The sequence below is a fragment of the Cavia porcellus genome, unplaced genomic scaffold (genome assembly GCF_034190915.1).
Source record: "Cavia porcellus strain 051 isolate PalLab524CR breed Dunkin Hartley unplaced genomic scaffold, mCavPor4.1 scaffold_7, whole genome shotgun sequence".
Lineage (NCBI taxonomy): Eukaryota > Metazoa > Chordata > Mammalia > Rodentia > Caviidae > Cavia > Cavia porcellus.
The window spans coordinates 71,849,819-71,874,726 of NW_026947490.1; the positions used below are offsets into that span (position 1 = coordinate 71,849,819).

The 24,908-nt window shown below is 40.1% G+C and overlaps 1 protein-coding gene and 1 long non-coding RNA gene across 2 annotated transcripts in view; one reads left to right on the forward strand and one right to left on the reverse strand.

Annotated features, from left to right (window-relative positions):
* The window catches only part of Tinag (tubulointerstitial nephritis antigen), an 84,230-nt gene extending 72,060 nt beyond the window's left edge, over positions 1-12,170 (reverse strand). Inside the window, exon 1 of the mRNA XM_003462300.4 lies at positions 11,363-12,170. Coding sequence (XP_003462348.1) covers positions 11,363-11,717 — 355 coding nt within the window. The 5' untranslated portion in view covers positions 11,718-12,170. The remainder of the gene's footprint in view (positions 1-11,362) is intronic.
* On the forward strand, positions 11,425-14,835 carry LOC134477024 (uncharacterized). The gene is made up of 2 exons (XR_010048912.1): positions 11,425-11,561; positions 12,165-14,835. It is a non-coding gene; the product is annotated as an uncharacterized LOC134477024 (long non-coding RNA).
* Positions 14,836-24,908: the final 10,073 nt, after the last annotated feature.

Below are 24,908 nucleotides of genomic sequence, written 5' to 3' on the forward strand. Positions count from 1 at the left end.
ACAAAGGTAAGGCAGGAGGCATCATAATCCTTGACTTGAAATTATACTACAAAGCTACTGTGATAAAATCAGCATGGTACTGGAATAAAAACAGACATGAGGATGAGTAGAACAGAATCAAAGAAGCAGACACAACTGCTAAGACATTCAGCCAATTTGTCATTGATGATAGCCATTTTGACTGCAGTTAGACAGAATTATAGTTATTTTTCTTTGCATTGTCTTAATGGCTAAAGATGTTGAACATGTTCTCATGTATTATTGGCAATCTTCAATTCTTCTTTAAAGAAGTATCTGTTTAGTTCAGTTGCCCATTTTTTAATTGGGCCATTTGTTTGTCAGAGATACTTTCTGAGTTTTTTATATATTCTGGATACTAGTGCTCTATTAGCTAGCAAAAGTCTTTACTCATTTTACTGGCTATCCATATGCAGAAGGTTGAATGCTTGTGTTTTGCCATATACTGAACTAAAATCAAAATGGATCAAAGAACTAAATGTCAAAAAAGAAACATTTAACCGACTGGGAAATAGAATACATAAAACTCTTAAAAGCAGAGTCATAGGCAAGGACTTTCTGAACAGAATTCTGGTTACATCAGAAATAGCAAGAATCAACAAATAAAATTCATATCAACTGTAAAAGCTTCTGCACATTAAAAGGAGCAACCAAGTGAAAAGAAAATCTACAGAATGAGAAAAAATTTTGCTATCTATTCTTCAGACAGAAGAATCAGATCTAGAATAGCTATAAAATGCAAAAAAGTTGAACAGTCCAAAATGAAAGACCTAATCACAGAAAAGGTAAAACCAGTCAATAAATACATGAAGAAATTCTTACCATCACTGCTCAGGAGAGGAATACAAATTAAAACAACGCCAAGACTTCATTTTACACCAGAAAGAATGGCCATTATCAAGAAATCAAATAATAACAAATGCTGGAGAGGCTCCAGGAAAAAGGAGCCCTTCTGCAAATGCTGGTTGGAATGTAAACTACTACAACCACAATAGAAATCAGTATTGAGATTCCTTAAGAAAACTAAAATCAGAAATTCTACGTGACCCAGATACTCCCCTTCTAGGTATCTTTGTGAAAAAGTTAAAGGCATGATATTATAGTGATACATGTTCATACAGCACAATTCATAACAGCTAAATCGTGGAAGCAGCCTATCTGTCCATCAGCAGATGAATGGATAGAGATTTCTCAAAGGAGAAGGGAATGTAGAGATTGAGCTGAGAGGGACGGGAGGAAAATGAGATAAAGAGAGTATGAATATACGTTATGCATTTGTACCAACTCCACACAAGGGCGAATATTATGTACTACAAACGTACTAATTAAAAAATCTTTCCCATTCTGCATATTGTCTCTTTAGTCTGTTGACTGTTTTCTTTGCTGTGTGGAAGCTTTTTATTTTGATATAATCACATTTATTGATTCTTGGTGGTATTTCTCACGCTAACAATGTTCCTTCTGTTCAGGAAGTGCCTGCCTGTGCCTACGGATGTGAAGTGTTTACCCTAAGCCATGTGCAGTGCTTTCAACATTTCTATGTTTCTATCGAGATCTTTGATCAATTTTTATTTGCTCTTAGTACAGGCAGGGTCTAGCTTCATTCTTCTGCACATGCGTGGCTAGTTCACCCTGTACCTTTCAAGAGGCTGTCTTCTGTCCAGCGTTGTTGGTGGCCTCTGTGTCCAAGTCTGCCTGACTGAAAGGAGGTGAGCTTATTATTATTATTATTCTCCCTTCATCTATTCTTTTATTGTATTGTATGTCTTTTTTTGTGCCATTACCATGCATGTTTTACCGTAATTTAGTACTTTGCACTCTGCCTCTTTACCGGATCTGTTTGTTGACTTTAAGTCTTCTGCTGGAGTAGTTTTGGATTTCTATTTTGATGATCACATCCATAAAACAGCTGCCTTGTCCCTTTCCTATTTCTGTCATTTCCACTTCTTCATCTTGCTCAGTTGCTCTGGCTAAGTTCTGAGTGCTGTTTGGAAGAGGAATGGTTGGAGTGAACGGAGACCATCACCTCATTCCTGACCACAGCACGAATTCTGTCAGTTTTCCCCTATTTAATATGACTTTGTCATAAAGGATTTGCTATTTTGAGGAAAGTTCCTTCCATACTTAAATTTTCATCCGGGTTTTTATCATGAAAGCATGTTGAATTTTGTCAGATTTTCCTGTGTCTATTTGTGTGTTGTATTACATTTATTGATTCGTGTGTGCTCAGTCATCCTTACACTGGGGATGAAACCAAAGTGCCTATGGCATACGAACTCATCTGTCAGTGATTTCTAGTTGTCCAGGTCTTGTTGAGAATTTCATATCCATGTCCCTCAAGGATGTTGCTCAGCAGCTGTCTCCTTTGGATGTGTCTATATTTGGTTTTGGTATTAGTGCAAAGTGGCCTTCCACATGAGATGACTTTGGCAACATCTCTTCCCTTTCAATTTCATGGAAGAGGTTGAGGAGTAGTGCATTAGTTCTTTTCAGAAGTTGTAGTAATATTCAGTGGTTAGTCCATCAGGTCCTGAGCTTTTCTTAGCTGGTAAGGTTTTTATTATTGCAACAATTTTATTAGCTGTTGTTGGTCTATTCCATTCGGTCTAATCTTGGTTCACTTTTGGCAAGTTATATGTGTCTAGGAATTTACCCATTTCTCCTAAAGTCTTCAACTTTTTTGGAACATAGTTCATCAAAAGCATCTCTTATGGTTCTCTGAATCTCAATGGTATCTGATGTCACTTCGCATCATTCATTTCTAGTTGATCTGGATTTTTTTCCCTCCATTTTGGTAAGTTGGGCTAAGGGTTTATCAATCTTATTTATACTTTCATAGAACCAACTGTTTGATTCATTGCTTGTATTGTTTAGTCTCAATTTAACTGATTTTCACTGTGAATGTCTTTCCTTTTTCTAGTTTCAGTTTTGGATTATTCTATTTTTTCTTGGACCTTCAGATGTATCATCAAATTATTTACTTCATATCATTCTGTTTTCAAATGTAGGCATTCTGTTTTCAAATGTAGCTATGAACCTTCTTCTTAAAACTTCTTAATGTCTCATGGATTCTGGTATTTTGTATTTCCAATTCATTTAAGTCCATGAATTTTTAAAATATCTTCCCTGATTTCTTTAATGATCCATTAATCATCTAAAAATGTATTACTCAATCTCCATGTGTTTGTATAGTTTGTTTTATTTTTTATTGTCATTGTTATTGATTTCTAGTTTCTATTTCATTGTGATCTGACAGGATCCAGAAGCTTAATTCAATTATTTTGTACATTGGGACAAGTTTTGTCAATTTAAATATGTCCTATTGTGGAGATAATTCTGTGGAAAGTTTACAAGAATGAATGTTATGCTGTTGTTGGATAAAACTCTCTGTACATAGCTGTTAAATCCATTTGTTCTATAGGGTAGTTTAATTCCTAAGATTTCACTGTAGAGTCCATTCTGCTATGTTTGTCTAACTGACTTGTTTATCTCGGAGAGTGAGGGTTTTTTTGTTTTTTTTTTTTTGTCTTTTTCCTTTTTATCGGTACCGGGGATCGAACCCACGACTGCCTGCTTTCAAGGCAGGTGCTTAAGCTGCTGAGCTAAACCCCCAGCCCCGGAGAGTGAGGTTTTAATGTCCTGTTACTATCACCTGTCTTTTTATGTCAAGTAGCTTTTTGTGTTATCAAGTGGGTGCACTGACATGCATTACATATGTGTTTACAATTACTTCTTAATGATGAATTGTTCACTTTTCTAGTATGCTTTTTAATCCAATCTGCCACTCTGTGTCTTTGAATCAAGATCGTTTACATTGACTATTGCTGAAAAGTATTTACTATTTCCTGCCATTGTACTGTTTTTCCAATGATGACTTCTTTTTGGTTTATTTTCTTTTATTTAACTATTCTCCCAATGAGATTTATTCTTTCCTTTGAGTTTCTGAGTAATTTGGGTAATGCTGACCTTATTGTCGCAGTGTAGGATTCTGTTAAGTATTTTCTGGAATACTGGCTTGGTGGTTCTGAAATTTTAGCTTGTTTTTGATGTAGGTCTTTATTTCTTCCCCTATTTCAAAGGATAATCTTGCAGCATATATTACAATAAGTCTCCAACTTACAAACATTTGAGTTTCAGACTTTCACAGATACTGTACATAGGGGCTTTCTGCACTTTTGTGTATGTGTTTGGTTTTTTAATGCTTTGCAGTGTATATTTGTGTCAAAGGTATACGAAACTCATTTTGTTAGACTTACAAAGGAATCCTACTTATGAACATTCTCCCATAATGAAACTTGTTCATAAACCAGGGAATTGCTGTAATAATTGGCAATTATTTTCTTTTAGGGCTTGAAAATCTTTACTCCATGTTTTCCTAGTCTTCATAGTTTCTGTTGGGAAATCTGTTGTTATTTTGATATTTGACATTTTCTCTTACAATTTTTAGAATATCCTTTCTTACTTTATGGGATTTTGACTATGATGTGTCATAGAATGTTTCTTTTTTGGTCATGTCTATTTTGGGTTTTAAATGCCTCATTTAAGTTACCCAACTCAGTACTTACATATGGAAACTTTTCTGAAATAATTTTGGGGAATAAATTTTTTTATATCATTAGATTCAAATTATAAATCTTCCTCAATTTCAATAATCATTAGACTTGTTCCTGTAGTCATTGAGGATTAGCATCATCTTCTAATTATACTGTTATTTCTTAATTGTCAGTAAGTATCTATGATGTGAACCTTGTACTCAAGCTCTATAATTCTATCTTCAGACTGATTATGCCTACTAACAAAAATTTTGACTGAGTTTTTCATGTCTAAGATTTCCATTTGATGCATTTTGACATCCTCTAATTATTTACCAAAGCAGTCTTTCATAGCCTGCGTTCTCTTCCTTAATTAACTCAGCTGCTTATTTTCTTTTTCTTTAAAGTCATTATCTCAGTGAATGCTTCATTCTGCTGCTTCATCTTCTTAGTAATCATTTTCACACATCTGCTTAATTGTTTCTTCTTTGTTATCTTAAGTCTTTTCAGGTTTTTTTGATTATTTTTTCTATAGATTCATCTACCTCACTCTCTGTGAAACCTGTTTTGGCAGTTACGAATTTTCCAAGGCATCTTGTTGCTTTGTTTTCTCATGGCAATTGTGTTTTCATGCTGAAGGGTGTATGTAGAACATCCTTCCATTATAATAGAGATTTTGTTACTAAGTAGATTTCTCTCAGGAGTATTCCCTTGGCTTTGGAAACAGGTCAGTACCAACAGTACAAACATGTACTCAACCTAGTCAGAGCAGTAGGATCTGACCCCAGAGTGATCCTGCTGGGACAGAACAATTACAAGTAATCAACATCCAAAAACCAAGCCATAATCACCTGTGGTATCAAATTTGTTTGAATTTGTTTTCAAAACTTTCACTAGTTCAAGAATTTTATGAAGAAAGAGTCATGATAAAACTAGGCTGGAGATTAGGAAAAGGGGGAAAAAAAGAAAAATCAAAGAAAAGATAATGTAAAAAAGAATAAATAATAGGTTTTGAAATATTTTTATGCTCAGAAGGAGGAAGAAGTGTTTTGACAGTTTGTATGTGGGAGTATAAGGTAATATAAATTGACCAGAAAACCATCTATCATCTGGTAATTGAGACCTTGTTCAGAAACGTTGCTAGTTCACTATCCTAGGGGAAGCCAAGGAGGGAAATACAGGACATAGGCTAAAGAGAACTGAAGATTAATTGTATTCAGATTAATATAAGTAGTGTATCTTGAGAGGAGCAAAGAGATATAAAAAAAAAAAAGCATACAAAAGAGAATGGGAAGAGAAAGGATGTGCAGGGATGTACAGAATCAGAGGGGAGGAAGGCCAGGTGCATAACCAGGTGAGAAAAGAACTGAGGGGACTGCCCTGGGAGGCAGGATATCCTTAGAAGTGAACCCTGCTGTGGGAACCTATGACTAAGACCCTTAGGACGTTACATTACTAAATCGGGAAACTAGTACAAATATCTATATACTGATACACATCTATAAAATACAAATATGTATATAAGGATACATATCTATAAAAGCACCAAACTTAATTATATGCAACAAAATACTGATAGACAAGAAAAAAGGCATGGTTATATAAGTTAGATTTTGTTTCTTTAGCAGTGTGTATTTTTAATGGCCAGTACATGGAAGAATTTAGATTATAATTCATTTTTATTACAATATGATGAATAAGTAACTCATCCAATTCCAATGTGTCAGTGGCTCACCTACTGTTTCTATGATAAATTAATTTAGGACTGTTCATACAACAGAGAGTACGTAAGAGTCTTTCCTTAAGATCTATTACAAGATTATATCTAGGAAATTACTCTGGCCTATATGTATGTGCATATGTGTTGAGTTTCTGACATTTGGAATCCTCCATTTCCTGCAAGTCACCATCAGACAAAGGAGGAAAACAAGAAAGAAATTTATTGATACGTGCTATCTCCAACTTACACAAAAATGGTGTCTTTTTTTTAATCCTTAAGATGACATAAACAGTTTTATGTTGTTGATGTAAGGAGTTCTGGGGACAGGAACAATAAAAAGAACTAGACATTACCCTGTAGCTTCATCACTGACAAATAACTCTTACCAGGTCAGTACATGAGTAGCACAACATCTCAGAGAAAAATACTTTAGGCATTCAAAACTAGCATATCTCTGTCTTTTTATTTTAGTTAGCTTTTTAAATTTTGTAAAGTACTCTCTACTTTTCAACCAATTACTTCCAAAAGCAAGAAAAACAAAAGTAAAAAATATCTTCATGAAAGCAATTACAGTCTAATGTGAATTTTTTGCTGCTAAATAGCGAGATTAATTGCATCTCTCCATAAGGAATCGAGTAAAAACCATGCCTGAAATGTAAGTTCTACTTAAAATATGGCCCTAAATTGAAGTCTTTGCAAAATTCTCAAACAACAAAAATGGATATTGAAGAAATCACAAGTGCCTTTCTGAATAGACTCTTTTAAATAAGAAAAGGTCGGATACATTTTAGCACATCAACAGCTCTATAGCATATACTAAAGTACAGAGACTCAAACTAATACTGAATTAAATCCAGGCAGGGGGCCCCATGCTTGTAATCTCAGCTACTTGGAATGTTCAGGCAGAGGGATCACTTCAGCCTGGGAGTTCAAAGCCACACAATGAGATCCCATTTTAAAGAAATAAAAGATAATGTTAAGTTGACATAACAATATATCAAAATGCAGACATTTGAGATGATGCTGAATTTTTATCAGAGATTGCTACAGGCTTCAGTATAATGTCTTACTGTATTGTCCTACTTATAGCAAAACATAGCCACAAAGCAAAATATCGCCACAAAATGAAACAAGATTTAGTGCTCAGTCTCTCTTAGTGACTCTATAGCCAAAGAGACGGCAGTGAAATGCTCTCTTTAAAATTCAGGGACCATGCCGTCTCAATTTTATGGACTGGGATTTAAATATGATCCATAAGTTTTGAATAGGATCAGGAACCTCAGGGCCATATTCTAGTTGTCTAATGGTGAACCAGAAAGCTTGAGAACACCTAGCCTGTAAGTGCAGAAAATCCTGGCAAAATATCCTTTTATGATAAAAAAGATGTATTTTCAAGATAGTCACTCTGAAATAATTGCTTTTGCTACACAGTGTTAATTAAATAAATATTAAACATTTTAACACTGTCTACTTTCCAGTTGATATTGTAAGGTTGTACTATTGTCCACAATGAACACAAATGTGGCATTTGATTATCCCTTACGTGCAACAGTGTCTAAATGCTTAATATTCCAAAGTCTTCTTATCCACATAGGCTATAAATATTTCATAACTTGATACTACTACTGTATTCTTATCTCCTTCAGTGCTTACTGAAATTATAAATATATAATGTTTCATATAACATCAACTCTTCTTATGTAGCTTCCAATCTCCAAAAGCACAGGAGAATTACAGGCTGAAACTATGGATAAAAAGTAATACATTGGTAATTCACCAATACACTTTTAACATACTTCATGTATAAAAATTCTGCTTCAAAAAATATTCTTTAAAATTATATAGCAATAAAATGTTTAGTACACAATAAATAAACCTCCATACTTTCTTTCAAAAAGCTTCCTATCCAATTTACATAAGTAATTACCCTATTAGACAAGGTGGAATAAAATAATGAATGAGATATTACCCGAAATGTGCTTGGAACCATTGGTGGCTCTGTAGAAAGTACTCAATAAATCTTAGCTAATGGGAAAAGCAACAATAAGGTCAGTAGCTGAATTTAGCTGTAAGATAGACAGGTCTGTTTAAGCACCTGCTGTGCGCAACGTGTCACAAGTATCTTCCATGAATGCAGAGCCAAAGTATGCTGCTATTGGGACTTTATTTACAAAAAGAATATGATCCTCAACATCCAGGGCTGTGTGTAACACTCAGCCAGGCACTATCACCATGTTATCAGTATATATTATCATATTCTTTAAATCTGCCAGTTCTTTCAACAATCACACAGTACTGTAAAATAGAGTTGAACATTGAAACCTCATATTTTTCAAATAAGTTGCCTTCCTTTAAATGCAACAGTAGCAATGCAAATGTACAGCTGTACAAGTACTGAGCAGCAATGAGGATTTCTACTCACAGAGACTGCAGATGGTCTACAAAGTCATTTGGCAGAAGTAAGAAAAGAGGCCCGGGTAGAAGATACCAAGAGGTGGGAAATGTGACCAAATGGGAAGGAGGCATCCACAGCACACGCCTAGCTGAAGTTGTCGTAAAACAAAGCAGGCCCCAGATTGCCAGATCTTCCAACACTGAAAATAGGTGTAGGGCCAGGAGGTGGCTCAGCAGCACAGTGCCAGCCTGGCAAGTGCAAGGCCCAAGTTCAATGCCCAATACAAAAAAAGAAATAAATAGAAAAGATACAATTGATTGTTTAAGTGACCTCATCTTTTATTAGGGTTATATTCTGCTGCTTTTATGTTTTTCTATACTGGCCATCAATTTGTTTGAAAATAGTTAAGTTCTACCTCCTTTCAAAACATTGTATTGTTCCCATCACTGAGACAAAACACCCAACACCTGTGACCTGATGAAGGAGTAGTCCACAGGGTCCACTGTGTTGGTTGTCCCAGCATTCCTGGAGGCTGAGGCAAGTTTGAGCACAGTCGGACCAATTTAGCAAGATCCTGTCTCAAAATAAAAATTAGAAAGGAGCTGTAGCTCCCTGGTACCAAAACTGAGGAGAGGACGATTTGGGCTCATGGCTTCGCAAGTAGCTGATCTCAAGGCAGGGAGGGCAGATACAATAAAGTCCCTCATCCCAAGGCAGCCAGGAAGTAAAGGAAAAGAGTAGGCAAGGGGACCAGAAGGCCTTGCAGGCCACGCTCCCTGCCTTTTCCAAGAGGACCCCACCACCTCCCAGCTCATTCAACCAGAGCGTTCCTGGATCAGGACTGTGACCCTTCAACCCGCAGAAGCCTCACCACTGAGCACATGAGGCTTTTGAGGGAACATTAGAGCTAAGGCAGAACAAGAATTCACAAGGTCTCCTTTTTAAACTGTAGGAGAGATCCTAGGCAGTCATGATTTGTTACTATTCTGAAAGAAATACGTCTACAATTTCTCCATGACGTGTAATTTCTATTTTGAGATTTGAGTATGGAAATCCTTAATGTGATAAAAAGCATCATAATTTTAAATAAGGGAATTGAGAAAGGTTGCTGGATTCTGCATGATTTCATAAATAAATAACCTACAACAGCAATAACTAACCGCCAGCTCTCCTCAGTTCTTCACATTCCTGATTCCTCCCATCTCGGTTTAAATGTCCCTCTCTGCATCCCCAGTCAGGTGACTGCTGCAGACATCTGACAGACTAATGACATGCCGAGCAATACTTTCCTCAGCACCCTAACACCTCCTTTAGAGGACGTGTCACAGTTTGGGACTCTACAGCGGATTTTTCACGTTTCCAACATCCTCTCCCGAGCTGATCGTGAATTACACGAGAATCAGACCTCGTCTCCTGCCGCCCCTGCAGATGTAGTACCAACCATGTGGTCTAGCACTGCAGACACGCAGTGAGTGACTGGTGAGGAGCCCTAGACCTCCCATTCCAATGTAGTGTGTGACACTCTGAAGGGAGAAATAAATGTGTGTCCAGTTCCTGTTAATAAAATGCAGCACCTTGGGAAAATGGCCATTCTGTGGAATATTATAAGACAAGCGTGTTTTAAAGACACATTTCCATCAATTTCATAAACAAGATGATATTATGTAAAAGAGGGCCACAGCATCTGATTTTGAAATAAAGATACCAAGTCCATGACATCTCAAATGTCTTCTCACTGTAGTTTCTAGGCACAATCACCCATTTACGGTGGTGTGACAGAGCTCCAGTTAACCCTGGATTCTCCCCTGTGGAGATTTAATGTAATGAGAGGAAAAAGAGAAAGCTTCCTCTAAGCGTCCATGCAGAGCTGTTGTTGTTGCTGTTCTGTTTTTGTCTTGGAGCCTGGTTATACCAATTGCTCAAAACCAACATCCATCCTCATAGAAGTAACCACTGTGACAAATACCACCGTTTCCCTGGGGGTCATCTGCATTTACCCACTGATGCTCTTACCCCCACTCAGCACAAAGCTCTCCTTTCTGTGTAATAATCCTAAAGTCTCCAGGCCAGAAAAATAAAATAGAAATATGCATGAGGGCTCTATTTGGTGATATTTAGGTAGGGAACATAACTGGCTTTATTTTGCTTTTATCTTGGTTTTAATGGCATTACTAATACCACAGGTTGTGATGGGAGAGGACAAGGAGCACCATAAAGTGACTAAAATGTCTCAAGAGTCTGTATATCATCGGCCTTGTAGCTTTCATGAGGCTCCTACTGGGGTTCACTCATAATAGCTTGATAATCCTGATGTCGATACATTTTATGAGGAAACAGGAGTTTTAATCCTTATATAAATTGAAAGAGTTCTCAAAACAGGGTCCAGACCAGCAGTCATTGCTATTATACCTGGGCTGTCCTGAAGCTGCCACCTTGGTTTAGATACTAAGCATCTGAGCATGTTAAGCACTTTAAAAACCCAAAGGCATTTACCTTGGCAACCACAGTGATCATTTGCATGTCACTGAAGGTGGGGAGGAAAGGGGAGGAGAGGAGAGCACAGATGAAAAGAGGAGTGGAGAGGAGAGGGGAAGGGAGGGGAAGAAGAAAAAGACAGGAACCAGGAACGAAGGGAGGGAGGGAGGGAGAAGGAGCCAGCAGGTCTTGCTATGAACGGGGACACATCCCCAGGCCTACCTTTTATGTCCGATGGCTGTGGGGGAGGAGGCCACCTTCTCTCTTCACGGCAGAAGGACTTGTAATCAGGGCAGCAATCCGAATTTTCCTTCTCACAGAATCTGTCACAGTAACACCATGCGTTTGCCTCGTAGAACCGGGTGACACAGTCATCATTTCTGCCTTCACAGCAGCCAAACCTCCTACAGTACTGTCCTTGGTAAGTGGCTCTTTTGAATCGAACACCTTCCAAAATGGTGCGATTCCTAGCGAAGGAAGATCCTTGGTCCACTTCTCCTTGAGATAAATAATGCTTCTCCATGCAAATGTCCACAGTCAGATAAGAAAAGACTAAGATTTTATACCCAATCCACATTGTCTGAGCTTGGGGACTGTTCCCTCTGTCGACTGTATCCGGTCACCCGTGGTGTAGGAGGCTTCTCCTGGGAGCCTGAAGCCTGATCATCAAGACCCCTGAGGCTGAGCCCTGAAACTGATCCTTTGCTTAAACTGAGAATAACACTCTTAGAGTTAAACATTAATCCAGAATTTCAGTGTTTGCCCAAGATAATGCAAGTATGAAAAACAGACTATTGTGATTCCTTCAGAGTTAAAAATTTACATTTTTTATGATGTGAATAGAATTGCATCAAAACATGCATCTAAAGTCTGATGCATAGATGATGCATTGACTGTCCCCCTCACAGACCAGATTCCTAAATCAAAACCTCCCTGGTATAAGTGTGAAGGCTGTGATCACCACTGGCAAAGAGCAGGACATTCCAAAGTCAAAACTGCACTAACGCATTTCCTTCTTGGACAGTGACTGAACCCAGGCTTCCCTGCAGTGGCCGCGGCTCTGCCATTCCTGTCCCCGCAGCTCTAGGTCATCCCTGTGCACACTGGCTTGACTTCCCATCTGCACCGACCACCAGGAGCATTTTGACTTCAAGGCTCAGAAGAGCCCTATTCACCTAGAAGCTCCCCGAGGATGACCTTAGTTCTCTCTACTGAGCACCTGCCCAGTGCCAGTGCGAACCGGCAGTCTGGAGGCGGACGACGGCCAAGAAAAGTCAGTTCTGCCCGCTAAGAGGTTTGGAGAAGGAGCTGGGAAGCAAATGCAAAGTCGAGACACCTTCAGTATTTCTGCAGAGCCTCCCTTGGCAGTGAGTTTTCCTCAGCTGTATTTATTTATTAACCACAATAACCCCCTGCGACAGGGGATAAGCAACCAGCAGATGAATCAGCAACAGTGGCCAGGCGTCTCAGCAATCGGAATCACGGACACTGGTCCCTAAGTGCTATTTAATTGGCTCTATGAACTTATTTGGGATCACCACTTATTTCTTTGGTTTTCCTTATTTTCTCTAAACGAAGAGTCTTTTCTAAGGTTATTCAAATCTCCACACTTTTCCCCTGACCTCGTCCCCATTTCCTGCCCACTCATACTTTGATCCTGGCTATGCCGCTTATGGCGAGCACCTCCCTCGCATGATATAACTTGTAAGTCTGTATTTTTCAGTTCTGCATCATCTTTGTGTCACTTTGTGTCACAGCTCCCTTGTCTTTTCCGTCCAGGGACTAACACATGCCTCTGTTCCCTGCCATCTACTTTATCACTGACCACTGCAAAACACTGCTTATGTCCTCAGTTACCTTTACCAGTGACCTCCTAGCGTCCCGCCCATGGACACGTGTCCATCTTTGCAGTATGAAAGTCTTCTGCAGCACCCTGAGAGGGTGATCCGAAGTGTACTACAGGAGGCATAAGAAGGGTGGGAAAGCAAGTCAGCTGTGGGAGGGGAGGTTCACTTCCTTGGTCATGGTGATTATTCCACTATGTATATGTTGATTTATGAAGTTGTACATTTTATGCACATACTATTTTTATTCACCGATTATTGTCAGTGTAGCTGGGAAGAAATGATGGGAGCAGAAGAATTACACTAGTGGAATCCACATCCTGCTTCTAACACTGACTGTGAGCATGGCTCTTAAAATAACTTGCCTACCTCAATGCCTGAGTTTCTGCATCTGTAAAATTTGGATGAAAGTATCAAATAATTTAGATAGCATTATAAACGAGATGGGGGACTTAATGAGATCACACAAAATACTTAGCATATCACATGTGCTAAATAAAGGTAATCATTTAATCATTAAGCTTAACCTTACCTAGAAATTCGTTCTATGATTTTGTTCTCTTCTAATTTTCTTGTCATTTTTCATATAAGTGCACCAAAGTATCTGCTCACTCTGGGACACCTTTCCTTCCCTTCCTAATAATATATGTAGGATGTTTCCACCTTTCGCCTTGAGAACTGACAGCCTCCTCAGCCCCTGGGCAACTTCCCTCTAACTAGCTACATATCTATCATCTATCTATCGGACAAGAAAAAATTGGGTAGACTTACAACTGTATGATGGATTTTAAAACATGTACACTGTATATATTTTACATCATAGAATAGCTAAATCAAGCTACTTGATATGTGCATTGCATGTATTTTTCATTTCCTTTGTGATTAGAATACTTAAAAATCTGCTCTCAGGACTTCTGATGCATCCAATATACTGTTAATTATAGCTACTGTGAAGCGAAATGCATCTTTGAGCTCCTCCTTCTCGTCTCACTGAGACTTTGTGTCCTGACCAACATCTCCCCAGTTTCCCAGTCCAGCCCAGCCTCTGACAATCACCATTTTCACTCCGTTCTTTCAAATTGTGCTTGTTCACAGTGCACACGTAAATCATACCACACAGGGCTTTTACTTCAGTGTCTACTTCACTTGAGATAATATCCCCAGATTCACTCGGGCTGACACAAAGGGAAAGAATTCCTTCCTTTTAATACTGCCTAGTATCTCACTGTGTAGATGGAACATTTTCCTTCTCCGTTCATGCGCTGATGGCACAATGGTTGATTTCATAACTCAGCTTTGTGAACAGTGCTGCGATAAACCGATGTCTTCAGTGCAATGAGTGTATATCTTTTGAATATATACCTGGAGCTAGGACAGACTGGTGATAGATAGATAGATAGATAGATAGATAGATAGATAGATAGATAGATAATCCTATATCCCTTTCAGTAAGATTCCTAGATCACTTAGTAGCTATGTCTTTAGTTTTTTGTGGAACCTCAATATTGTTTTCAAAAATGACTATTCTAATTTACATTCCCACCAACAACATAAAAGTGTCAAAGTTTCCATTTTATCCATATTTTAATCTATATTTGTTAAGTTTTGGTCATAGACATTCTTCCAGAGATGAGGTAATGTTTTTAACTTGAATTGTCCTGATGACTGGTAATGTTGGACATTGTTTTATATATTTGTTGGCCATTTGCATGTTGTCTTTTGAGAAAAGTCTATTGTGTTTTGCTCAATTATAAGTAGGATTTTTTTTCTTCCTGTTGACTTAGCCCAGTTCCTTTTGTGTTTCTATATGAATCCCTTACCAAATATATGGTTTACTAATGTTTTCTCCCATTCTGCAGATTTTCTGTGTACTCTGTTGATTGTTTCTTTGTAAGTGCAGATGATGTTAGTTTAATGTGTTCCTATCTATCTATCTCTTTATCCTATTTCCTGTGGTTTGAGGAGTCATAGCCAAAAAACTCATTGGCTGGACAAATGTGGCTTTTGAGAAGCAGCCTTGAAGCCACACCTCAAACAGTTGTTATGTTTGGAAGTCACACTCCCAGCCGCTGGATAATACCCACAACCACACAATGGCACACAGTGGAAAAAATTGACAAAATCCTCATTTCACTTGCCGATAGGGACTTTGATAAGTACGTCTGCTGACTAGCATGTCTTGCTTACGTGGATTGCACTCTCTGAACTAGAGAACATTTAAAAATTTCTGTAAGGCAACTTCACACTATAGCTGACATATTTAACACAAGTTCTACAACTATTATATACACTGAGAGGGGAGCTCTTGATACAGGGAGCTTTTGTCCAGCAGCTTAGAAATAACAAGAGATACTGCATTGTCCAAATATTGGCATTCACTGACTAAGGATAGAGTTCTGAAGCATCCCGGGATACCCAAAACTTTGTTTTCATCTGACTAAAATGTTAATAATATCATTGTGATGATTCCTTCTTAAACATGCCAATTTTTAAAATGACCTGATAAGTCAAGAAAAAATGAAATATGTATGCTGTCTGCACCATGGATTTATATGCAGTTTCATGAGACAGACCTTCAGTAAGGGGCTACTTGGGGGTATTAATGAAGGACAGCAGCACACATCCACTGGAGCGTTCCCTCACACCTCGTGAGTGTGCTCATGTGTGACTAGAAAGGTCAGAATGCAATGCACCACTCTTCTTCCACCGACCACTGAGCTCAGACCCTAGAGGAGAAGAAAGCACAGCTGCTTCTCTTCACGGGGTTGCTTCTGCTGCCCCATCACTAAGGATCCGTGGAAGGAATCAGCAGCTTCCTGATTCTGCGTGAGGAGAATAAAGTTAACCAACCTACCTAGCAGGAAAATCTGAGCTAGGTGTTGTGAAAAGAGGTTGGGGCAGTTCTAGATATGTTTGTAATCAGCAGCTTTCAGGTGCATCTGAATATGTAAAGTGTGAACTGGAAAGGGTTATCATTGTGCTCCACCAACCCCAGTTTCCCAGGTCTGTGTTTTGTTTGGACATGATATCACCCCTTCTGCAATACAGTGCACGCCAATTTCACAACCTGTGAATTGTGAAGAGCTGCAAGTTTCACATATGTTGGAAAAATGTCTTAAAATGCCTATTTTTATAGTTTAAACCCTAAATATGCTGCTTCTCACAGTTATGCAATTTAATTTAGTGAATCCTTAGAGGGTTCAGGACATTTTGGTGGCATCTTAGGGATTTAGGGCTTTAAGAAGAACAAAACTGAGAACACTGGAGATAGTTACAACTTACAGCACCCCATTATGATACAGGATGCTGGTGCATCTGCCCTAGATGGGTTACAAGACAGCAGCCAATCAGCAGCAAAGAGATCTCAGTAGTGCTCCCCAATCGGCTACTTCCTAACCTCCCACCAAACAAACAAAAAGGATTGAAACCGGGGATGTAGCTTAGGCACAGTGCCAGGTTGTGCCTGACAAGCACAAGGTCGTGAGTTAGATTTCCAATGCAGAAACAAAAACAAAAAAAACAGCTGGGTGGGGGTATTTGCAGTTTCCCTGAAATTGCTGGATATCTGTGAACAATGATTAATTAGGTTCTAAGAAAAAACTCCTCTAAAGACAGAGGCAGTGAACTATAAACCATACCTTTGTGAGGGTATGATAGAGCAGTGTTCGGAGAGAGCCAGACAAGGAGGGTCAGTTTGTTGGAAGCAGTTTAAACGCCTGGCTTCAATTCTTTCATTCAAGATTTACTATTTTGAATTATGAATTCTGCAAAAACTTCCTTAGGTAGCAAATGTTCCTTGGTGGACAAATGTAAGTAATATTAACCTATGTTTAGACTTCAAAGTTGGAGCCCTCTGCCTTGAGAAGATGTCTAGGATGGTCTCATGAGACAGCAAGAACTGATGGAGCAGGGGGCAAAGGCCAGAGCAGACTGGATAAAAGCACAGTCACTCTATCCCCGCACACTGGGCCATCCATTGATTATCTGAAGCTACTTTCTAACTTCTACTCAACAAGGATAATAGAAATTTTTAAAAGAAGATTTAAATAAGACTAAATAAACTTCTCCAACTATAAAAAGTATTTCTTTCACTAGGCATGGTGATGCATGCCTGTAATCCCTGGACTCACAAGACCAAAGCAGGAGGATTTCCATGAGTTCAAAACCAGCCTGGGTTACATAGCGAGTTTCTGTCTCCAAAAAACCTAAACAGACAACCAAACAAACACAAAAGATGCTACTATCGTGGAGGAGATTACATCTATCTATCTATTCTACGTTTACACACATATAGATCTGTGTCATACGTACACATACTGTGCTCAGTGCCAGCGTGTTTGTGTGCGGAATCTCATGATCCTTATAACAGTCTACAGTGGCACAATGGTAGCCGCTGCCCCTATTTTAAATGTTACAATTGGAAGACTGAGGCTCACATGGCTAAGCCAAGTCACACACGGAGGTGACAGGAGCTCAGGGAATGTCTCCCTGGCCATCTTGCCATCTGAATATTTACCAGGCCATCTGCTCAGGAACTGGACTGGAGCCTGTGGCATGGGTAATTTTCCATGACCTTTTCCGACCCAGGACCCTGCAGGTGGGCGAGACACAGGTAGAGGGTGAGGGAAGGGTAGTGGGGCTCTGGACCGCTCGGCTGTGTACTATAAAAGTGCTCAGGTGAGACTGATCTTCTGTGGAAGTTTGCCAGTTAATGCAGTTTTGGTCTCTAAACAAACATTGCTGAGAAAGTTGAAGAAATTTAAAACTGCACAGACCCCTGAACCAAAAAAGAGGGCCTTTCACCAGCTCCCCATGCAATCCTGGTGCAGGAGGCTGGCCTCTGTCCCAGCCTTAGCAGTTTTGCTCAAGGCCTATTGAGCAAAAACCTCTCCTTAGTAGTAAACAAGTACTTGGATTCTAATTCCCTCATATTTTTTCAAAGCCTTTCATCTGTGCATTTTCCAACACAGAACACTCCGGCTTGGCAATCTGACACTGTCAAATACAGAGAGCTTAGAGAGGATATTTGGCCTCTCAAGAACCAAAGAAAACATCCAATGGACTAAGATGCTGCATCTATTTAAGCCTGGAAAAAAGGAAGGAAGGTACTAACCCAAGTCTCATCTCCCTTCCCACCCGAGACCACTGCAAAAGACTATGACAGGGAAAAAGTCAACAGTAAAAGTTATTAGGGAAAAACGTTCTGCACATGAATAAAAACAAAATTTGCACATGAAAATTCTAATTTCAATATTTTTAAATGGAAAACAGTGGAGAATGGAATAGCATAATTTCTAGAGCTAATACATTTTTAATTAAAGTTTTATTTCACAAGAAGAGCTTGAAGGTAAGGCCTCACCCGGCTACCTCTTCCTTAGCATATGCTAGTTGGAGAAAAGTGATTTCATTCATTTATTCTTCTATTCAAAACACATGCGTTGAATTCCAAATATGATGCTGTGTTCTGGAGGAACACAGATCAATGAAACCTGGTCCTAATCCTTCAGTTCCAACCTGCTATATACAAGGACAACAATATGTAAAGAGATCACTGAAATGAGCTTCTATAGTCTTACCAGAGATTGCATAAAGGGCTTCACGAGAGCACAGAGGAGAAACTGTTCAGTCCCTGCTGGTAGCATTAGAGAAGATACACCAGGAAGAGACATTTCAACTGAGTCTTGAAAAAGGAGTAAATATTTGCCATGTAAAGGAAACATAATTTGTGAATGGAAAAACACAATACAGATATTCACCATTTAACAACCTCCCTGTTTAATGATCATTCAGACTTATAGCCTATTTTTTTGGTATAGTTCAAATATCTTATTTATAGAGCTTCACTGTCTTTTTTTTTTTCAGTCCACCTTGTTGATACAGTACTCTGATTCTTGCTGGTTGTACTGTAGAGCGCAGTACTGTAGTTTTATGTTCTGTCACAATGTTATAATGCACGTACTATGTTCAACTCCTCACTTAACGACAAACCGTTTACCAGCCTCATCACCGGAATGAGCTCCATCGTTAAGCAGGGGATATCTGTATAGCACAGAGCATTTCTGAAAAGCTAGCAAAGGCCAGATAACTTTAGACCTTGGATAACAAGAACGTACCAAGAGAGAACCAAACTTTAAAAAATAAGGGATGAAGAAAAATCGATTGTTTTGGTTCTCCAGATGACTCATTTCGGCTGTAACAGTGCACAGTTCCTCCAGAGCCTCCTCTTCTCCCATCTCCTGCCAACCCAGGAAGACCTTTGGGCCCCTGCCTTCGCCAGGCTTGGAAGCTGCAGAGGACCTAAGCCAAGGCAGACCCTCTTCCCCGCAGACTGACTCGCCAGCCAGCTGACCAGTAGACCAAGTCATTCAGATCCCAGTGCCCCTGAAATTAATCACGAGCCACTAACCAAGTCCATAATCATGCAGTTTTCCTTAATTTCACAAACACCAATATTCTTCTAATGAATTATTTTTGGCTTACATTTGCCAGAATCTGTGCCTGATGTCTATACCCAAAGAATCACTGAGGCAGGAGGTTTTTACAAATTCATAAAGAGACAAAGATACAGTCAGAATGGCTTCTTTGAGATCATTGTGATAGCAAAGTCGAGACTGGGCTGGGTTACGGTGATTTTGGTGGCTGGGAGAGGAGGAAACCCTGGAGAAAGCACAGTGAGGTCTTGCCTGTGAGAGGGGCTCTGAAAGACAGAGATGCGAGGGTTAGTGGGGCGACAACACTTGTAAAATGTCTCTGAAAGTGAAGGTGCATGAGTAGAGGTTGCCTAGCGTGAGTTCCAGATTTCTTGCACGAGATTGGATGGTAACAGTCCTATCCTGAGAAGAAACGACTTAGGACTAAGCAGGCTTATTCTGGAGTCTGTTGTTTGATTTTCTGCTGAGGTGTCTGGACAGAAATGTCTAACAGCAAAGTCCGCTATCTCTTCTCCATCCTTGGTGTCAAGCATTTCCTGCCGTTCACATTTACCGAACAGACTGAGTCTGTGGAATCACCACTGTCTTGGGTGTGGAATCACCACCCAAGGGAATGAACCCTAGATGCTTAAGAAGTCTTTTCTTTTGCAAACCTATGGTCTCACTTCAGGACCTCCAATCTGGTGGTCTCACAACATCTACAGATCAGAATCACCTGGGAAGTAAAATGATAAAAGCCGAACTGGTCTCATATTGTTCCAAGAAAGCACAGTCACTGTGACAGAATGAGATGGAGTCAGTTGAAAAACATCAACTGGAGTCACTCACTCAAGGTATGTCCTGGTTTTTTCATTTTCTTCTTCATCTTTTGCCTATTAACTTCAGTCATATGGGCACATGATTTGCAATCTGTGATTTGAATTCATTCTTTCAGATAAATGAGCCACATCACACACTTGTATGTAATTATCCATTTTCTCACCCATCCTAACTTTTAAAATTTATCTCCACCCCCCCCCACCATGTCTTTTATTCTTGGAACTCATTTGATGCTTAACTGGACATGGTGGGGTTAAATTTCCTAAAGACCAGCACATGGGTAGTACACTTCCTGTCTGTGACCCAAGAAATACAATAACTAAATGACCCAACTTTACTATTCACCCACCTACTGTTGCTAGGGGCTTGCTTTTAACTGCAGTATAATTTTGTTCACATATTGAGCGACGTTAAATTGAAAATGTATTAGCTGAAAAGCTTCTGTACCAGACACATAATAGGCAGGAAATATATGTCATTTTTCACTCTAAGGCATTTCATAGCCTGGGCGCTCCTTTCCTATCATTCACTAAAAGATAATAAATGCATTAAGATGATCTTGCCTAATCTTAAATTCTAATCTCTAGTGGGTTAATAATATTCAGTAACCATAGAGAGTTTGTACTCAGGAGAGGGTTTCCTCGGGGTGTTCACACTCCATTCTCCTCTAGAGATGAGGGCAGCAAGTCAGTCAGACGTGATGATGTGCAATCAGCACAGAGGAGGTACACGAGGTGGAAGCCTGGACAGGGGCGGGTTGGGGAGTGGGGACGGTCCAGACACGCACAGAGCTCCATATGTCACCAAAAGCAGCTGGTCTGGCAGGCCAGGCCAAGCCAGAAAGGATATGTTTACGGGTTTTCCTCTCCCAGAGGCAGGGCATACAGCAGACTGAAAAGGCGGAATCAGTTTGAGCAGCTGCTGATGCACATTCCAGGATAGAGAGAAGCAAAGGAACTCTTCACTCCCACAGAAAGGCAGGGACTGGAGACCAATAACGCTTTGGATACATTTCCAAGCTCTAAGACCAAACCCAAAATAAATGAGCACGTCTCTTGCCACAATATAGAGAGAAATAAATAATGCATGTTTGTAATCTCATTTAAAGCAGTCGTCAAGGAGAGAGTGCGTGAGAGTCAGGACCAACCAGAACCATTTGGTACCACCTTAGAGGCCCTCACTCCTTCTGTAATCGGTTTATGGATGAAACAATCCACATAGCATTTGGTATGTTTTCCCACCTACAGGCTATTGGTGTGGAGAACATCAACAGTGTAGACAACTTTAGATTCAAGCCAAGCTCAGACTATTTATTTGTTTCCGCCTCTCTTATCATAGGGAGCAAAATTCTTGCCTGAACATTCTGGACTGACCTAAGAGTCTTAGGGTAGGAATTTAACAACTAACTGTGAAGCTAGGGCACACACATGCACCTGGGTAAGAATGACAACAGTTCAAGTCCAGCACAGGTGAATTTCATGGCATATTCAGGCAGATTCTGCCCCCGGAAGGAGCAGCCTCTGCAATGGTATGAGGTCTGCTTCAATCACATACAACTTAACATTACCAAACAGCTACCATGGCTTCTGAGCCTAAAAAGACACTGAGAAGACTTCGCAGTGACAGGCAATAATCTGTCAGTTTATTTCACCTTTGTGTAACCAAAGGGCTTCCTCGGACAGTTTTCAATTGTATGGGCTCCTACTTTGAGCTTGAGACATCACTTCAAAAGAAACTGTTTTCAAATTTTTAATGATAATTCTTTGGTTTTTCTTTTGCGAGGTTGTAGCTGGCCCCCATATTATCCAAGCAGGGCACTCTGATGTCCTGCTGTATTAGGAGGGAGCTTTAAACTACATGGTGACACTGGAACTGACCTGACAGTAGGTATGATTTGAAAGCAGAGGGTAAAACTGACCAGAATTCCGTTGCTTTCCAAAAATGCTAAAAACAAATCATTACCAGGAAATCAGTGTTCTCAGATCACTCTTTAAATATCATTAGTGTTTAGGAACTGTGCTTCTCATGAGTCATGGTTAATGAATATGATACTTATTTATACCTACTCATTAGCTGTGTTATCTTTCAAAATCTATATCCTTAGTCTAGATCCGTGATGGCAAACATTTTAGAACCCGATACCAAACTGGAACTCAAAACGTGATTTGTCTCAAAGTGCCAAAACTGCAATTAAAGCTGAATACTGAGGTTTTAGTTTAGATAAAACAACTCTATATGAATGTCTTTTGTCTTAAAAGAAACAAAACCATACATGCCATTGGTTTGCCATCACTGCTTTAGATTTTGCTTCAAGTCCTTTATACATATTTTTACCTGAATACTGGCTGTGTTTGCTTCAGTGTTGTTCAGTTGTCTGAAGCTTGATCTTCCTAAAACTAAATTCATGTTTTGTTCCTTCACCTCTTTCTGTCCCGGACCACCTGCCACAGGCACACACATGACTCACACAGCACCAGACTTTCAAAAGCACAGCATGCAAAGCTTACTCTGCTCCCTTGAGGTCCCCTCTGACTGGACAGTGCCTCAGAGCAGCTGTCCTCCAGAGGGGACTCGGCACTCCCAACCATTTGTGTTGGGAGCAACACAGGCCTCCCTGCTTCCTGCAAGAGGAAGGAGAAATGGATAGCACAGTGCAGGTTCTCTGTGCATCACCTCAGAGGTGTCATGCATCATTTCCCTTCATACTTCGTCAGTCAGAGAGGGTACAAGCCATCCTGACTGCAAGCACACGGCCATATGCGCCTTTCCAAGTGGCAGAAAAAAAGAACAGGAAACGGAGCCCACAGCACACTGCCTTTAGCCCAATTCCCTACTTCAAATTCCCATGTCAAAAACAAACTTTGCCCTTGGCTCTCCTCCACCCAACATCTCCTTCATTGGTAAGTGAATACCACGAATTCTAATTTGCTTGTATCTTCTCAACTGATTTATGTTTCTTCATTCCCTCCTCCACTTAAGAAATTCAGACTTTCAAGTCGGGCGTGGTGGCTCACACCTGTAATCCCAGCACTCAGGAGGCTGAGGCAGGAGGATCGTTGTGAGTTTGAGACCAGCCTGGGCTACAAAAGTGAGCTCAAGGCCAGCCTGAACTGCACAGTGAGACCCTGTCTAAAAAAAAAAAGAAATTCAGACTTCCATTATTTCTCTTTTGATGCCTGAAACAAAACTCCTCAAGGGGCTCCTTGCCTACAATATTCATTCTCAAACCAGATATGCACAAAGCAGCCATGGTGAACTTTTAAAGATATAAACATGATTATATTAAATTAACTTGCTGCTAAAAACCCCCTAATAGCTCCATTACTTTAAAAAAAATACCCAAGCCTGTAAACGGACTGAGGAAGCCCAAGTCCCGTGTAATTTACTATGTGATTGCTTCTTGATCTTGTGCAAGTTCATACCTTGCAGTGGATATGGTGATGGTCTCGCAGGGTCCCCTTTTAGCCAAGTCCCTCACTCCTCTGCCTCCTGAAAGCTCCGTATTTGTGTGTTCACAGGAGCTGGAAGCCCAGTCCTGTCTCCCAGGCTGTTCTGGAGTAGTCCTGCTCCTCCTTTCAGTCTAGGACTGAAGTCAAAGTTGGGGAGAAAGTGGAGAGGGCAAGGGAAGGTACAGGGATTTAAGACATGCTGTGTCCGTGCACCAAATACCCACAGTGAATATAAACATATGTCATAAACATGACCTAAAGATGATAATAACAATGATAATGAAAATAGGGAAAGGGGATGGAAGAGGAAGGCGGGTGGGTAGGGGAGGGGATTAAAAAGGAACCAAGATGTGGTATGTACATGGACCTCCTCCCTAGGATGAACATAAACTTCACGTACTGCAAATATGCACTGATAAAATAAAATTTTAAATCACAGTACAGCACAGCCAAGGTGTCTCCCACCAACCCCAGATCAGGCACTGCACATGTGCACTCCTGGCCCTCCTCACTCCCGTGCAGACTCATTCTTCCTGTCAATTAGCAACACGAGGGCCTGAGGAGTGGCGTCCTGGGAATCTTCAGATTCAGAGTGAAGATGCCTTCACAGAGACACCACATACCCAGTAGCCATCGTTAAAGTCTGTGATCCCACTTGTGCAACTCAACCCTGAAGCTCAGCAGACACAGGGCTGTGCTTGCTGGCTGGATGCACCAGAATCTGACTGACGGCTGCTGGGTCACCTCCTCTCTGATCCTGGTCTTTGGTAGACAGAGGATGACTTGGTTTCCTCATGAAACCATCCTGACCACCGGGACACAGCAATACCCTGAGGACAAGCCTCCTTCCCAGAGCCCCTCGGCATCTTTCCCAGGGTACATCTTCTCTCCTCTTCACTACCCCCCTCAGCCGGCAGCTGGCTGTCATGCCCCGCCCTATCATAGCATCTCTCTATGCCTGCCACTTATCACTTGATACCTAAAGAATGTAAAGTAATCCAGCCTTTTATCATGACTTCTTCCAATGCTGCTGAATTCCTAAAAAATTCAAGGAAGTAAGTTTTAAATTTAAGACTATATTTGTAGCTATTTTCTGTACAACGTCTTCTTCCTCCTTTCTAGGGAAAGAAGCCTGAGCCAACAATCACACAATTGAGTATCTGCTGTAAGGAAGATGACTCAATCCCTGAACAGGTGGTAAACACACTATTATTGCTAGAATCAA